The 18,413-nt window shown below is 34.1% G+C and overlaps 3 protein-coding genes across 6 annotated transcripts in view; 1 reads left to right on the plus strand and 2 right to left on the minus strand.

The window, feature by feature from the left end:
• gpp (DOT1 like histone lysine methyltransferase grappa) overlaps window positions 1–4,640 on the minus strand; it is a 32,229-nt gene extending 27,589 nt beyond the window's left edge. For both annotated transcript variants that reach the window (XM_034980155.2, XM_069505920.1), the window contains exons 1-2: window positions 4,405–4,640; window positions 1,139–1,179 (exon numbers count right to left, since the gene is read on the minus strand). In XM_034980155.2, coding sequence (XP_034836046.1) covers window positions 1,139–1,179; window positions 4,405–4,488 — 125 coding nt within the window. In that variant the 5' untranslated portion in view covers window positions 4,489–4,640. The remainder of the gene's footprint in view (window positions 1–1,138; window positions 1,180–4,404) is intronic.
• A 2,466-nt stretch (window positions 4,641–7,106) lies between these two features.
• On the plus strand, window positions 7,107–9,369 carry Ankrd49 (ankyrin repeat domain-containing protein 49). Of its 3 annotated transcripts, none has more exons than XM_069506365.1 (4): window positions 7,107–7,134; window positions 7,630–7,797; window positions 8,378–8,683; window positions 8,977–9,369. In XM_069506365.1, exons 2-4 carry the CDS (start codon window positions 7,641–7,643, stop codon window positions 9,219–9,221), a joined length of 708 nt encoding a protein of 235 aa, XP_069362466.1. In that variant the 5' UTR covers window positions 7,107–7,134; window positions 7,630–7,640; the 3' UTR covers window positions 9,222–9,369. The 3 variants fall into 3 exon arrangements, with proteins under 3 accessions (XP_069362466.1, XP_069362462.1, XP_034836077.1); XM_069506361.1 differs by having other exon boundaries at window positions 7,117–7,268; XM_034980186.2 differs by lacking the exon at window positions 7,107–7,134 and adding an exon at window positions 7,231–7,374.
• Window positions 9,347–18,410, minus strand: rod (rough deal). The gene is made up of 2 exons (XM_034977590.2): window positions 14,835–18,410; window positions 9,347–14,377 (listed from the first exon to the last, which is right to left on the minus strand). The coding sequence occupies exons 1-2, from the start codon at window positions 15,591–15,593 to the stop codon at window positions 9,677–9,679; spliced, it is 5,460 nt and encodes a 1,819-aa protein (XP_034833481.1). The 5' UTR covers window positions 15,594–18,410; the 3' UTR covers window positions 9,347–9,676.
• Between the last annotated feature and the right edge of the window lie 3 nt (window positions 18,411–18,413).

Here is an 18,413-nt window from a genome sequence, read left to right on the forward strand (position 1 = left end):
TGATGACACCCTAAACTGACGCCATCAAGGTGATGCCAGCCAACAAAAAACTGACCAAGTGCGAGTCGGACTCGCCCTTGAAGAGTTCCGTACCATCGTACAAGAAGTAACACAATTATTTTTTTTTGTGATGTAACCCCAAATTCACGGTTTTCGGATATTTCGCTTTACTTATTAATTATTATACTAGTCTTACATTCCTTCCTGCCAAATTTCATGATTCTAGGTCATCGGGATTTTGATTCCTTTGACGTGTCTTGACAGATATCGACAGACAGACGACGAAGTGATTCTATAAGGGTTCCTTTTCTCTGGAGATACGGAACCCTAATCCAGTTTTCTCCAGATTTTTTCCACACACTATTTTGACTCGAGTGTATGTGAATTAAGTCGTAAATAGATATTATACTATCACCACTTAATTCACATATTATGGTTTTATCTATGGTCACAACTCTGACCTTGCTGATCAATTTCAAACTTTCCGGTAGACAATCGCGACAAATTATTGTGAGTCGTATTCGCTTCTGCACAACTGAAAGCAGCTTTGAGATCCACCTAGCGGGAACCTTAGAATACCCGTGTTCGTCGACCAATTACATTTTGTTCGTTCATGCGAGATGCCCATAGTGTCGACAATCTCCCTGATACTAAATTTACGGTCTTCCAAGATCTTGCGCTATGTTTTATGTACTATGGTACCTATTTTGAATTTAAAATGGCTTTGACTTTGCCTCTAAACGAAATCCTAATTGCCAATCTCCAAAGTGATAGGCTATCGATGTAATTGTAATGTTGGAATTTTTAAACGCGCAATGTATCGCGAACAAAACGATCACAACGGCCCGCAATCAACGATTTCCGCCGCCCACCTGCGTGTTATTGTAGGTACAATAGACGGAGTTATGACCCTCCCTCACCTTTGATAAACAGCTGATTCCGTGCGTATGGAAGTTTAAATTTACATACATTGCTGTTTTGTGATATAAATATCGTCATTTTGTTGTATTTTATTTAAAATAAAGTTGAGAATAGATTTTAAAATTAAGCAGAGAGAACTTTAAATATTTTATTTTATTATTATTTAAGAAAGTTTGGTTTTATTAATATATCATAAAATTATTTATTGTTCTCTTACCTTATTGTTTCTACTATTTCTAAGGCTCCATCGTGTTTGTCCTGTAACAAACAAAAAAAAATTTTACATTGTTTGACTAGCAGCAGATAAGTAACTAGTTAAGCTAGTTTTCTAAACAAGATAAAATTTAAAACGAAATCCTGGCTACTCCTTTTAAAATACCTCCATGGTTAAATGGTTCATATAATAAATCTAGGTACACATTATACTTTCTTGGAATCTACACAATAAGACCTTTACCAAACTTGATGAATTTACTACCTTTATTTGATTTGAATTTGATGAACTTGATTTGATGAACTTGATGAATTTGATGAAAGTACTTTTACCTTATCTTTTATATTAATTTTCTCGTCATGTTTAAGCCTATGACACTCAGACTGGATAAAAGGAAAAGGTGACTGACTGACTGATTTATTAACGCACAGCTCAAAGTACTGGACGGATCAGGCTGAAATTGTCATGCAGATTTCGACACTAACAGACAGAAGGACAGCGGAGGCTTAGTAATAGGGTCCCGTTGGCACTAGACATCTAGGTTAATCACATTGTTACCCTACGGCATCGGAAGTGTTTGTATCTTCGAAAATAAAGGGTTCGCACAGGCCACAGACTCTTTCAAAACTTAAGTAGGTACATCCACACAGACAAGGATAAAAAGTAAACTAATAAAATATTAAATTTAGATCTAAACTGCTCATTTATATCATTGTTTAATTTTTTTATTATCAAAATCACAACTCTTCCACAATTCAGATTTAAGGTATAAAATATGGAACATGCTTAGGGCACAGAGATAACTCAAGAGCCAATAAATTTAATGAGACCAATTTCTTAATCCTAATTGGTTTTTATTTGTAGCAATTTCATTTTAACTTCAGGCGATCTAGTCTTGTCGTGATAAGCATGCTGCAGATGCATAGAATCTTAGTGTTTTATATTCATTTAGGCAGATAGGTACCTAGATTATTAGGTATATAATACAAATGATGAAGCTACATAAAACGAACACACTTGTCTGTCTAATAAATAAAATAAATAAAATTATTTTATTTATTTATTTATGTCCTTCCCCGGGATGCAAGCTATATCTGTACTAACTTTCGTCAAAATCCGTGTGAAAGTCAAGTTCCGCCGTGAAAGGCTAGCAGACGGACAGACAGACAGACACACTTTCGCATTTATAATATTAGTATGGATGGTTCAAGGTCAATCTTAAAAATAGTTCAAGTTAAAGTGCTAAAACCTGCATTTAGTATATTATTATTGTGAGTGTTTTTATTGCCATGATTTTGGATATCTTATATGGAAAAATAATAAAAGCCAAGGTAATTTTACTGTGACTAATTCATTATTGATAAACCATTTGGAAAAGGTGTTTTTTAAATAACCTACCTAATATTTACTAGTTTCATATGCTCAGGTTACCTTTAAAAGATCAGTTTAGTGATAAGGTGCCTTTACACCCTAGCACAAACCTCTTGTTTTTATGTATGCTTCTGTTTTGTTGAAATAAAGCTTTGTAATACTACTACTAATAGATAGTCTAGTTTAGTTATTTTTACTCCCATTTAACTTTGTCTTTTTTCCTATAGGAAATATGACTAATCAGTCCAAATCACTTACATTTATGATATTAAATATTCAATCACTTATTAACAGATAGGTACATTTTATAATAAAATTTTAAAAATAAAATGTAAAAATATATATAAAATACCAGCTTATTCCCGCGACTTCGCCTGTTGTCGATCTAACAACTGCATGGACTACACAAATTTCAAACCCCTAACTTATCCCCTTAGGGGTTGAATTTTCAAAAATTTGGATGTCTACGTCATAATAGCTATCTGCATGCCAAATTTCAGCCCCATCCGTCCAGTATTTTGAGCTGTGCGTTGATAGATCAGTCAGTCAGTCAGTCAGTCAGACAACTTTCTCTTTTATATAATTTATATATAGAAGATAAAATTAAAACAAATTAAATAAAAAAGGGATAAAAGTAACTTATGTCCGTCTTGGGGATACAAGCTACTCTGCACCAAATTTTGGAGTGTGCTAAAGAACCCTTTGGCCTGGTTTTTACTTTGCTATTTTACTATTGAACGATGAGGCATCGCAAAGGTCTGCCATGATCAGTCCGACCCATACATAATCAATCTTCTACAGAATTGTACAAAGCGGTTTGCTTCCTCTTTCTAAGATGGTCTGCTAGAATATTGAATCCCCTTCTATCTTCCATTTTTTTCAGCTATAAAATTTGTACTTTAAAAAGAAAAGTGAATAGCCACCTTCTAGACAGGTGTGTACTAGGCTGCATACCTAGAATTTAGTGGGACTGCTCACTTCAGAGCATCACAAGCCTATATGATTTTAAAAAAATGGTTCAAGGGACTGTAAACAGGTAACAGTTGACTGATTCACTTTGCATTTATATTATTATATAAATAAATTATGGCATTAAAACAACTTTGTCAACAACTTACAACACTGGACTATTACTACTGAAACTATTACTTCTGTAGAAGGAACTATAAGAGTACACTAATTATTTTGTAACTATTAAGACATATTCCTAGACTCTACATTGCAGGAGTTCTTTCATCTTGTTTCAGAAGTCATCAATATATTATTAGTAAAGATTTAATCAAAACAGTTTAACCTTAATTTCTAATAAGTATTAATGTCACTTTATCATCTAACCAATATACATTATGACTTTTTGTTTACATGTGCAGTCTGGAAAAATATAAACAAAAATTGGTGACCTATTTGGATCATGGATTTTATTGTAGAAATTAATTATTGATGATATGATTTTATCTCAGTTTTAAGTTCTATTCCAATGTGTGAAATGTAAATAAAAGAGGACGAGACTACGCAACAGTGTGTACATATCTAAAAAAAGCCGACACCTTGACAAAACACGAGGTCAATACACTCCACAATACACGGTCCATGTGATGGGCAGTGCGATGAGCTATCGATGACCATTATTACATATTAAGAACTAAGATTAACGACAACAGAAAGAAACCAGGGAGCAAATTAAGGATTTACAGCAAGCAAAGGCTATAATATATGCATATAGATATTCAATACAAACTATACTGCACTCATCAGTATTTCAATCCAAAATTCGACTTTAAATTACGAATGAGTTAAAGCCTATACGATGATTACTTCTACTATATGCGTATGTAGCCTTTATTAGCACAACATTGTTTATGTTTTACAGTATAACAGTGTATGATAATATTTCTTACCGAGCCATGACCCGATGTGAGGGGCCATGTATAAACAACAGGTTCCGCGCCTGCAGGGGAGTGCAAGCGTAAATCCAAAGCCATGATAAGATAACCGCTGCATTAATGCACACTCTTTTCACTTATACACTAAATTTATCACTATAAACAATTGATATTAACATAATTTCACTGCACTTTCACACACACACACTCTGAACTAGGCTGGGCGCCATGTTGAAAATAATACCAATCAAATCATGGCCGACAGATAATGTTGTCATTTGTCAAAAATATTATCAAAAAAAAAAAAGCGTACCTAAATCTTTTCATCATCCTTTTCAAATCGGTTAAGCTTAAAAAGTACAATAATTTTATATCCTTATAAGTCGCGCAAATTGCTATTGCGCTGGAATCATGTCTTCTTAACATCGTAATGACGTCATTTTGACGTCAGCTGACATAAAAATATACCAACATATCTATTGGTGCAAAACATGTGCAGCAGCTCGAAACTTCAGTCTAGTGCTGACGTTACTAAAATGGCCACGCGCATTAGCAATTTGCGGATTTATAAAGTACTTAATTTTTTTTTTGGTTTTAGACCATTTTTGTGACAGGATGTACTAAGTACTTATCTTTAAAACTAAACTAATACCTATGAAATTTGTATTAGTTATACATATTATATTATATTACCTACGTATCATATTCATATACTGTATAGCTACATACAACAAATATTGAAATAACAATAACTAATATAAAGTAGGTTGTAAGCTGTGACCTAAACAAACGAACATATTTTTTTGGGGCTATTCTTTCACGGTTTGTTGTGATGTCATGTCTCTCTCGGAAATGAAATAGTTCATACTGAAATTATACTTCATAATATGTACGGAACCTTAAAAGAGGAACGAAATAATTAATTTTTGAAGGAATAAAATAAACCCAAAAAATATTATTTTTATTTAATAAATATTATATTTAAAAAACACACCATTCAGACAGTGGAAAAACCTTACTATGTTTTAAAAATCACTATACAAATTATGGCTAACTCAAAGAATTTTTAATAAGGATTATTACCTCCTATGTCGATGGGCTAGCTTTAAGTTTTATTTTCAACTCGCTTATGCTCGCGACTTCATTCGCGTGGACTACACAAATTTCAAACCTCTATTTCACCCCCTTAGGAGTTGAATTTTCTTAGCGGATGCCTACGTCATAATAGCTATCTGTATGCCCGATCCATCTAGTAGTTTGCGCTGTGCGTTGATGGATCAGTCAGTCAGTCAGTCAGTCAGTCAGTCACCTTTTCCTTTTATATATTTAGAGAAGAAGATAAAAAAAATGTTTCAAAATGATACTGAAATGATATTATTTTTTTATTTCTTTTATTAAATGCATAAACAAAGAACGCTTTTATCTAAAATCTAAATATCTTATTTTTAAAATTAGGTTTTGCAGTCGATTTTTTTTTACTTTTATGTTTCCATTGAACCGTCTCGAATCACAATGTTTGACATGTTTACAATGTTACCCGTAACGACTGCACGCAACCGTCGATCTCTTTGGGACCAAAAACATAAAAACTGACCAAGTACGAATCAGACCCGCACACTGAGGGTTCCGTACTACCTGTGCGTACTACAGAAGTGAACCGGTAAGAATCACTTTTGTTAATGAAAATGTACATAGATTAATTCATCCTAGAATATAGATCGATTCAAATCACCGTCAAACCACAAAGTAAAATCTCCACTGGTCTTACTTGCTTCCAATACAGTAACTACCTCAGTAACTACCTACTTGAACATTAAGCAAATACCTATTTATTATTCAGTAGGTACCATATTATATTCAATGTACTCTGTGGTAGGTACTTGTACTTGTACCGCAGCCTGCTTCGCAAGCCGAGCGAAAGCGAGAGGTTGGACCACTGTCCGACCGACTCTTTTAGTTGTGGTTGGTACAAGTGGTACAAACGTAGTGATTATATACTCTTTGGTTGGTACCTAAGGTACCTACCTACAAAGTCAGGTACCTATTTGGTGGGTATTTGCGAAAGAGTTCAGAGTTCAGTTGTGGTCCATGCTCCGACCTCTCGCTCTAGTTTGTTACTCAAAGTGGGATTTGCAAAAAAAAAAAAAATTGTGGTCATGAACTAATAATTAGTATTTTCAACTTTCCAAGTGAGTGAGGATATCAAGTGGGCTATCATATGAAAGGTCTTCACCTGTACATTCTAAAACAGATTTTTTATTATTTTTATGCATCATAGTTTTTGAATTATCGTGCAAAATGTCAAATACGACTGTAATACGGAACCCTCATTGCGCGAGCCTGACTCGCACTGGGCCGGTTTTTTTAATATTAGAGCCTTTCCATATACAAAACATCATGAAATCCTTATAATAGATACGGCATAAATTTGTCTGCATCTTATACCTATAATTAGCACTAGGTAAATACCTATAGTATTTGAGGAGGTAAACATGACAAGTTGCAAGTTCATGGCCTTTTAATGGTTTTTAATATTCTTTCTCAGTTCGGAAATAGTGACGGCTTTTCAAATAATTTCTCATTCAGTTAAATTTTAGATAAAACTTAATCGATTTTCGACATTGATATATTCCCTAAAATTAAGGAGATTTTATTTGCTGGCAGCCTTTGTTCTGCAACTGTCGCCCCCCTGTCATTGTCAATGTCATTCAAGTGCCAAAAGAGCCTTGTCGTCTCTTGTCGTAGGTGAATGTTTTGTCCGAACTTCGAAAGAATTTTTAATATTTAAGGCATTTAATTGTTCGTTTCGTGTGCGCACCAAATACCTACTTACTTAACTCTTGTGCATTTTAAACCTTCATAAGTAGACAAAAATTTAGGTATAATATACCTTTGGATTTTTAGATTTTCCCATAGAGATAGTATTTCCACATTGTAATGAATAATTTGGAATTGATAGGTTCGCAGTCTGTAATTGTTTGTTTGGTAATTTAATATTTGTTTGGTATTTATAATCAGTTATATCCACTTAAAACTGTATATTGAGATAGAGAGAAGTCCAACAGGATTTTTATATTGTTGCCTCTGCATATTACAGCTGTAATGCAAGACTTGTAGAAGTCAAGTCAAGTCTTACTTGATACTTCTGCACTAGCAAGTCACACTAAACACTTATTGTGGACCCTGTGCTTTTAGTAATATTCATACTCAAAGTGGTATAATAGGGTAATTATTTTTCAGTTTAAACTAAAATGTCTGATTCAGAAGAGGAAGAAATTAAACTAAAAGATTTTAAAGAAATATCTGATGAAATAGAACGCTGCAAGAAAAATCCAGAAACTTCTGGAATGTTTGTATCTGGTTGGGATGATGCAGACCAAGATGTTGATATTGTGAAGAATCCAAAAGGTACTTTACTCTGAAATTATCTGATTTCAAGCTTATGTATACAGCAGACAGGCACTGGAGTCTGGATCAATCTGTTGTGCCTTTGCTCCTAATTTAGCCAGAGTCAGCATTTTCATTGCCGAATATTCCAGCATGCCTTGGTTCCCAGCATAGAACCACCCCGTTGTATTAGGCCAGGATGTTTAAAGTATCTCTGCAGTTTTCTACCAGTCTTGAGTTAACAACCTCAGAGGACAGAGTTGAAAGAGCTGTCTGGCTGTCTGAGTGTATACTATATATCATTCTATTGAGGTAGTTGTTTTGCAGGGTGGTTTCCGTACAAATTATTATGGCTCATTATACTTACCAGGGGGGATATCTTGGTAGCGACAAGTGGAACAGGCACATCTTCCAATGTTCCTATAGTACTATGATATTTACAACAACAAAAGCAGCCTTAGTAGCTCCCATTTCCCAAATACCTACAAGCTATTTTGTAAAATATCATGATTAATTGATTTAAGATCTGATGTGTGGTACAATTTATGTCTATCAAGTGCCTGTGATAGAACTGTTAATAATAAGGTTTTATTCATTCTAGAAAATCCAAATGATCATGTTTTGTGGGCAGCGGAAAATGGTGAGCTTGAAACTTTGAAAGAACTGATAACAAAACAACCAGGACTGGTACATGCCAGGGATACGGATGGCTACACCCCTTTACACAGAGCAGCATACAGCAACCACATAAATATAATCTCATATTTACTTAGTGTTGGGGCAAATATTGGTGCTAAGACAGAACTTGGATGGACACCTTTGCACTCCGCTTGTAATTGGAATAACTATGCTTCTGCTGCAAGACTGTTGGCAGCAGGGGCAGATCCTACTGCTTTTTCAGATGGAGGTCAGTATTTCAATTCATCATTGACAATTCAAAAGTACTTCTAAAAGTTTATTAGAATAAAAAATATTTAAAAGTATTCTATTCTATTCATGGTTTATTGTAATAGATAAATCTATAAGTTAAAAATATACCTGGAATATAATTATTATTATCTAAGAACCTGGGGTGATAGCTGATAGCTATTTTCAGACACCAGGAATTTTTTAAGAAAATTGTAACAGACCAGAAACAAATTTTTATACTCTTTTATCTTCTCTGTTCATTTGTAGTTAAAAAATTACTGTTTTTTTCAGAACAAACACCTATGCATTTGGCAGCAGCTATGAGTCATTGTAAATCAACTTTGCTTATTTTGCTTCTCCGAGAAGATCTTGTGGAAACAGCTAGAAGACGGAATCATTCTGATGAAACCCCCGAACAGTTGGCCCGTGGTCATGGAATATATGCACCCCTGTTTGATATGGTTTTACCTGCAGCATCACATATCAGATCATTGTCGTTTACTTGCAATCCCTATATAAGGGCTCAGAATGATTAAATTATTACACCAGTACTTACTCATTTTAAACAAAAAAGGAAGTAGTTGAACTTAGTAAAGTAATAAATGTTTGTTATTTGACATAGATGTAGAATTTGTCTCACCATAAATAAAACTACATTAAGTATAATATTAAATACTGTGGTATAATTTCAAGTTCTCTAAATTACCTTTAAAAATTAAATTACAAAATTCGAGATTCAACATACATTTTACTAAAAATAATATAGGTACACTTAAGCATTGACTTATATATTACTTCGTATGGCTATTTTGAACAAACAAAATGGCACGGACTCAGTGTTGCTTTAGCAACCTCAGTCTGGATTTCAAATGGGTTGTTCATGAGTATTTGGTTCTAAAACCGTAAAAAATTTTGTTCGCTTGACCATATCTTGTCATTTATATCGATGCACTAAGATAAATTTTTACCAATTAAGTATATTGGCAAGAATTTATCTGTACAATTTTGGTGTTAAATTTTCGATTACATACATTGCACCTGATACAAGGTAACTTTCACTGTGGAGGTTTTTCAAGCTTATTATTAAATTTCTTTTATCAATTTTGCGGAGTTCACTGAGATTTTGTCTTGTTTCAGGAGACATATATGGCAATATTAAACAACCTAGTCCTAGACACTTACATCTAATACAGTTTTTCCATATTTCAATTAAGTCCTCATCTTTAATCACTGGACAAACTGGTAATAAATTTAATGCATTAAGACATTTGCTTTTTTGGCGATCAGTAATGGGATAATCGGCTCGTTGGAATGGAGACAAAATTATAGCTCTCCATGCTGAATAAATAACATTATCAGGTGGATTTTGGACTTTTAAGAGTAAAGGAATCATTTCTTCATGTAAGGAATTACGCAGTAACATAGGTATAATTTCTCGCATAAGCTGTACATTCCCAAATTTATTAGTCAACTCTGCTACAATTTTTAGACTTTCTATATTGTTTCCAGTAACTTGTAACAATTGACCTAACGCGATAGTTTTATTCTGCATAAATGTAGCAACCACCCAGGGTACATCAATGTTTTCAAGCTTAACAACATACAAAAGCTCTAATAAAGACATCCACAGGACATCACGTTGACGATTAGTAACTTTGATAGCAGTGTCAGAATCAATTACGCTGATTAAACACTGTAGTGCACGAAGTTTTTTGCATTTGTTGTGATCACTTTCTTCATCAAAAGCAATTCTTGACAAATAAATTGCCCCCATTTTCGGGCAAGTAGCTTTTAAAATATATTTAGCTGTTATTAAATCTTTAACTTCTAGACCATGTAGGCTTTTGTTATCTTTGTATGTTTTTTCAAGAATGTTTTCTAATATCTGTATTCTTATGGAGCTAATGTTTATGCCGTTTTTATCAGCTATTTCATTTGCAGCGCGATTGATGTCGTGTCGAGAAAATTTTTCCACAAAATTTGGATGCAAATATAAAGCGTGTATAAGTTGCGCGGGCTCAGTGGAAAGACGTATGAGCTCTTCACACGCCCAATCTATTTTATGCAGGGCATGGCGAGTCGATAATGTAGAGTGCAGCTTTTCCATTTGCCTCACGGCACGATGGCCAGGTTGAAGAGTAGCCCAGCGCTGTGAAAATTGATAGCAAAGTTGAGCTGCAGCTACCTGATCTGCTCCTCTAGCACATCCTTGAAGAACATAAAAAAGACACGCACCCGCCCATTCCATATTTGCAATATGTCGTACACATCGATGAGCTGTACGGAGCAAAGGTTCTTCAAGGGATATTAAGCGCCAAGGCTCGGTATCCTTCGACTCATTATCGTTACTTTCGAATCTTTTGTGGTTTGTCATAGTTTGTTTCACAGCGTTACTGCAAATCATATCCTTAGCTGTCTGTATCTCGGCATCAAGCGAGAGTAATGCAACTACGGGTAACCAGCGTTCATATGTTTCTAAGGTAATTTCAGATTTTAAATTTGACCACATGTCCTCACGCATAAAAAGATGAAAGGGTAATCGGTAATGTCCAATTTCAGGAAACATTCCTTTAACTGAAAAGAGTTCAAATTCATATTGCTTGGGACTGCTTTTTCGCTGATAACCTTTCAAGAAATTCAGTAAGTAGTATTGCTTTAAATTTTTTGATTCATTACTTGGAGAAAATATCATTTCATAAATACACAAATAGACTTCATAGAAATATGGATTAATCGAAACGAGGCATCCATGTATTATCAGTTCCCCATTTTTCCAAAAATCATTTAAAATGTCCTTTAAAAATTCTTTGACTTCAATACTTTGCCAAATAACCTTGCACTTGGACATTAATTGTGCAAAATCATTTTCTATGGCAAGTTCACGAAAACCTAGTTCGTTTTCTACTATCTTGTATTTCAAATTCCAATTTGTCAGTACAGATACGAGTAGCAAGGAAAACCCGTCGTTCTGCGAAATACTTAGAGTTCGGCATAAATCGATAAGTCTCTCGAAGGTGGTATTCGGGCAATTTCGTAAAATATGAAAGAGTAGAACTTTGACATCCCATGTTTCTTCATTACTTTCCGGAAGGACAATTTCGGTTAAATTGATATTGAATTTAGATTTAAGGATATATTGGGGGGGATATGAAAAAGCACTTCCTGGAAGAATGTTTTCAAGTGCAAAAGTACGTCGAATAAGGGGGTTCGAAAGGAAATGCATTGCAGCTGGAGATAAAGATTCCGACTGCCCACGCAGTAGTTCTAAAATCCAAATTTTGTCTTCTGTTACTTCAGCACTCCTAAGAGTAAGTAATAAACTAGTTACTAAAACTTGATCCAAATCTTGTAGAGCAACTACTTTTGATAGTAGCCTTTTAGTAACTTGGTCTCTCACTTTAAAGAAGTCCTCGCAAAGAGTAGAGCCTGTTTTTATTGACTGTTTCAATATGTTTGCGAAAATACGAAAAGGAATGAAGTCACTTTTGCTAAATATATTTGTATGTTCTGACTGCAAAAAAATATTCTCAGTAGAAGATGAACAATAATAATTAATTAAATCATTCAATGTGTTCAATGAAGACATAGGTAAAAATATATATTGAAATTTCCAAGCTATAGAAAGATTTTTTAAGATAACGCCAGCGTGTATCAACGTATTAAGTATCGACAAGTAATTAAGTAAACTGTGTAAATGTTCTTCGTCGCAATTAGACAAAACTTCTGATAGTATTTCGTACGACTCTAATAAAAGAGTAGAGTTTTGACCATCTTTGTATTGCGATAAAACAGATAAATCATTTTGTTTTGAAGGATTTCTTAGTATTAGAGATTCAATAAGCGCGCGTACATTTTTGCCTGAAGAAGTTCGGCGCAGTAGTGTCATTAGCTTTGATTGTTCCCCACTTATTAGTTGCAACATGCATTTTCCGCGTCCAGAACTTGAAATAACTTCCTCACTTTGTTTTAAATTGTTCAGCGCACTTTCGCGACTCTTACTGTTGTTGATGCTATTTAAATTTAATGAAATGTTGAACGAATGTTTAAGATAGTACAGACTCTCAATTGAATTTATTTCAATGTTATCTAATAACAAAGATCCCTTTAGAAAATCTGTATAATTTCTTTCTAACTGTGGGTTTGTAGTTTTACTTGTAATTATCTGTTCGAATTTATGTTGAATAGTTTTAATTAAAATTCGTTGGGTTCGAAAAGACAAGTTCTTGAAATTCTCTAATGCCAGTTTTGTTTCACAGTCTCGTAAACATCTGTCTATATATAACGTATTGGCGTAGTTGGCGTGGGTTGTTAAAATACTTGTGATAACTTTTAAATCATTCATATCAACAGATGGTGCGTTAATTAATTTGTGGATGACTAGTACATAATCCGTGCAGGTTAAATGAAAATTATATTTCTTCAAAATAACTTTGATTTTTGAGTAATTTAGTTCCTTGTAAATTTCTTGCGCTAACGTGCGATCGGCGTCAGTAAGTGTAAAATTTTTGAAAGCTAGGGCAGCTGCTGCAGCAGCAGTCGTTAAGACATTCGTATCCCATGGCACATCTAATACTTTGAGAACGTTAAGTAGGCAATCTAATCTGTTGGTAGGGGAATGAAAGGAGTTAAGCAAAATTTTAAGACGATTACCATCAATACAACCCCCACTAATTGCTGCTTCACTTTCTACAAATGATCGTAGGGTGTCATCTATTTCAAGTAAATGTCTTGAAGTGTAAGATGGCAAGCTCTCTTGCAGAAACAGTTCTAGGTCCTCTGTATAGCATCTGCGTAGCATAATAAGTGCAATTTCAGATGGACTCTGCGAACTGAACTCACTGAGCAACATGTTGATTTTATACTTCTCTTTTAGTTCCATTATGTAAGTTATGTGATCTTTTATAATATCAAGATCATCAAGTGAAATAGGTCTCACACAGATAGATTTTATTGAAGTTTCTAAAACCTCTGTAATAGCTGCTATGAATTTTAACCCTATTTTAGGCCAATATGGGGACTGCTCTAAAAGAAAAACTCTATCTGTGGTCCATTTTACAAACAAATCAATGTAAAATGGATTTTGATCCAACAGAGGTGGAACAAAGTTTCGAAACCATATCGCAAGAGCGCCCATTTTAATATTGTAAGGTATAGCATTTAATATATTATTTACATCATCAGAGTGCAATGTATGCTTAATTTCAGTGTATTTTAACCAACATATTGTGGCTAGATCCAAATCAGACTTTGATATAAATGTCACACACAGTTCAATAAATTTTTGTTCGAATATGTTGATGCCCTCATAACAATTACCTCCTTTAAAAAATATATATTCCAACAACTCTGTTTTTATTATAGTATCAGAAATCAAAGTAATAAGTTGTTGGTCACCTGTTGCATAAATTCGTTTTTGGAGGGGGTATACAATTGGCTTATACAACAGGTTGTGATAACAAAGCACTGACGCTATGTTGACAAGGAAGGCAAAATCATCAATTTCATGAAATAGTACCTGTACATGGGGCAGTATCTGCTCAGGTGTTTTAGAACTAGATAAGGTCTCGTCAATGTATGATTTCAATTGAAGTTTAAGTGTGTCTTGAGATGAAAGTTTTGTCTTGAATCCAATTGAGTAGTTGATGTCTTGATGTTCTGTACACGTTGACAATGCAGCATAGTGGACTCCAATCTGAAATTAAATTGTTATATATTTTACTAACATAAAACGTAATATGCAAATAAAAGCAAAGTATGTATATTGTTGTGTGTGTGTGTAAAATAGCTTATTGAATACACATTCCCAGTAATACAACCAAATGTTACTCACTTCAGAGTAAACAACGAAACATATTTACTTAGACATAAAAAGTAGCCTATATTCATATCCGGGGCACACAACTTTGTCCATGTAGATTTATGTTTTTTAAAATCCCATGGGAGATCTTTGATTTACCAGGTCAACAGTAGCCTATCTATGTCGGTCCTCTGGATGTATGCTAACTCTGTATCCATCAAAGTACTTTGCTTGAAACACAACTCCAAAAAGTTAAGAGGTGCATGCCAAGGATCAATTCTGGCCGACGTCTTAACCACTAGGCTAACACCACTTATGCATAATATTATAGCAAGTAGGTATATAAATTTACCTCCTCGTTACTCCATGTAATATAATATAGTATATCATTGTAAGGAGCCAATGGAATATATTGTGAACCAATATTTTCAAATTCAAAAATCAAATCAAACTTTTGATTGAGAATCCACATTTTAAAATCAGTAGCAACAACAATCATTCCATTCCAAAGAGAGACATACTTTAGTTGGGGATGGATTGCAATCACATCAGTCAAGCCAGTAAATACACATTTTAAAATGAGTTTTCCTGAATCAATACAGATATCCATTCCATTATGTACATTTCTAGTATCATAGTGTATTGCATTGACAGGTATTGGTGCTTTATCCAAGTAGACACTGGTTTCCTTTGTATTTTTATCAAATTCTTCCTCCAAAGCATCATTAGTGATTGAGGTAACCAGCCGTTCACCACTTTCGCTTACCAAAATTAACTGGGGACCGTAAATAGCAAATCGTCGAACCTTGTAATTTGCATTACTTATGCATTTAATTTCCATTAGAGCACCCCTTCTCAGGCTAATAACGAAGAGTTCTCCTGAATTTAAAGCCACCCAAATATTTTCATTGTATATTATTTGATATACTATAAGACTTTGAAATGAATGTACAATAATTGTTTGGATTTCATTTGGATCTGCAATATCTAAAATATGAACAGTCTTTTTGTTTTCGTAAATCACTATTTTTGGATAAATCAGCTCAGCGTGTACGCAGCTTAATGTATCAAACCCGCTGATTTTCTTTACACACGATCGTATTATCGTCATTATTTACATCGAATTTTTAAGACCAACAAATTAATGTCTGTGTTTTGAACTTTTCTATTTTTCACCACTTTTTTGACTTTCACAAAAGCTAATAATTACATAATATGTAACAGTATGTAACGTACATTTTTTAAAATTTAAAATTGTCTGTCGATATCGTTGACATTTGGTTAATTTTTTTTAACTGGCTTTATGGCTCTGGATTCTAGCCTTTTTGAGCCTACATTTGGTTTCAATCCTGGTGAAACCATAGACTAATAACATGGCGGAATTATTGCAGACCATGAATCTATTGTAAATAATATACCGTAGACTGAGTAAAAAAGCTAGACTAAAGTACTGTGTAACCGCGTCTGAGATAGCGATAGCACGATGTAACGATGAATATCACGACAATCACCATTGTTTAGTAGTCAATATTTGTATTAACCGATCAACAATATTTGTATTAAACGTTTTTATGTAAAAACAAGTAAATAACTAATGAGAAATACAGTGACGCCACGAATTCTCAAAGTTTGTTTTGCAACTAAAGTTGTATTCCTTGAAGAAAATCGGTTACACGATAAGGGCCAAAAAATAGGTTAGCTGCGTCTCTGTTTATCACATTAGTAACTTTATCTGTGCTCTCTTTTTAGTGCGAATGAGAAAGCAAACGTTCCTGCATCTACCTTTATTACTCTATCTACGTATTATACCCATGTCCCATACCCATACCTATAAAAGTCAATGATTAGACCCTCACTAATTAATAAGTATCTTTGTTTGTAAGTAATTTTCCAGATTTCTGTTAAAATATTCAGTTATTAAAGTTACACGGTCGCGAGAATTTACATAGGTACAAATCTTCAAGCCCGTGTAATTTTAAAACTAGTTACGTAGAGTTTAATTTTCAAATGGGAAACAATCTACGTATGTTTGGAGTAGACATGTGTCCGCTATACCTTAACGTAACTGAAAACACTTGCCGTGCCTATAGCGTACCGTATCGTTATAGTCGTAGCTAGCAACGGTTATCAGCTATCATTTATGATGAACCACCTGACAACGCAACGCTGCCAACTGGCAACTGACAATGCATTGTTTGGTTTTTTGGTAACTAGAAACGCAATAATTATGCCTTCTCTTTCTTTCTAAGTGTTTCCTCACTGAAAGCTGAGAAGGAGCGGTTATTGGCTACTGGCTTAGTAACTAAGATCTTGATAAACCAAAGCCGACTTTATCTCTATTACGCTAAGGCTTAACTGTACAAGTACTTGTCCATTACACTTTGATCTATCAATCTTATTACAGTTAACCTTAGAATAATAGAGATAAGGTCCTCTTTGGTTTATCAATCTTCGTGAAATGTTTTTGGTTAACTGGACTGTGGCAAACTATCCGTGCAGGCGTCCACTATAGTTTGACCATGTCAATGATCATTATAATTAAACTTTGCTGCTATGAACTTAAGGTTGTGATTACTTCACGATATTCATGAAAGTAAAATTGGTCTTATTTTGGTGAAATATGCGCGCGCTAACTATACATACTGCATTGATACGGCAGCTAAGCAGCTAACTTAGTTACAACAATAGAAACCGTTGCGCGTTGCGCATATTAAATTAGTTGAAACACAACTCTGATACCGATTGGATTGTGCTCGCGGCTGATTGGTCCGACGTGCACGCACACTTACGTAATGTCGGCGTATACGACGCGCGACGTAACCACAAGTCACAAGTAAAGTTCACTCGCCTTCGTGAATTGCAAGAACTGTAAGTATTTAGGTATATTAGATTAGAAAAAGAGCATCAAAAGCAAAAGGAGTAGGTATAAATGAAAGATAGGTATTTAAAATAAAAATCTATTTTTTCTTTATATTAAATAGGCACATGCACATAATATTATACGAGTAGGTAGATAAATTTCGCAGAATATACCTACTGCAAAACAAAACATGTCACGTCGTTTTATGATTTATGATACTTATAAATATTGTACCTACTTATTAATAAAATATCTAGGTATTAAAAATCGTATCGGTAACAACACAGTTAATATAACTATATTATTACCTACTTATTACTAATCAAACTCATTAGCAAAGCTCATAACTATTCGAGGTACGCTAAGAACTATTAGATACACCTATCTATTTAGTACCTATAGTACGCGACAGTTCGAGATGGCAAGCGGGGTGGGGACACCCCGCACACCCGCACAGCCCCCGCGCTAATCCGGTGCGGGATAATGTGGGTGACGTGACGGTGCATGTGCGGGGCGTCCGCTTGCCTCATACCATTGCTATCTCGCTCTGTCGCGTACGATTCCCAAGTTATCAATAATAGATAGAGGTACATTTAACGAACCAGTGGTAGATGCATCCGACTATTCGTAAGCACTTGTAAAAGTTTATACGAATAAAAAAAGATATTCATTTTCATTTCATTTTCATTTTCAGAACTGATGTATAACTCCAATTTACAACAAAGTATAATAAATAGGTAACTAGGTAATTAGTATCCAATGTGTAACAAATAAAACTTTCTTTTTTGTAAATAAAAACAATAAACAGAAATTTTGAGTATAATTTAAACTATAAAATAAAAAATCGCATCTCATTATGTAGATATACATACCTACTTAACTATTGAGGTCACACTTTAAAGTTAAAGTTTAGATCAGTCAGTAACATTTGTATGAAACCGTGTTTTAGTTTAGCTAATATTAATTAAAATAAGGTTAAGGCACTATTTGAAGGCCTTTAAAAGTTATGGTACCTAATTTAGCTGGTATTATTTTGGTGGATCAGTTTTTTAGGGTTCCGCATTAAATCAT

Source organism: Maniola hyperantus, chromosome 2 (assembly GCF_902806685.2).
Source record: "Maniola hyperantus chromosome 2, iAphHyp1.2, whole genome shotgun sequence".
NCBI lineage: Eukaryota > Metazoa > Arthropoda > Insecta > Lepidoptera > Nymphalidae > Maniola > Maniola hyperantus.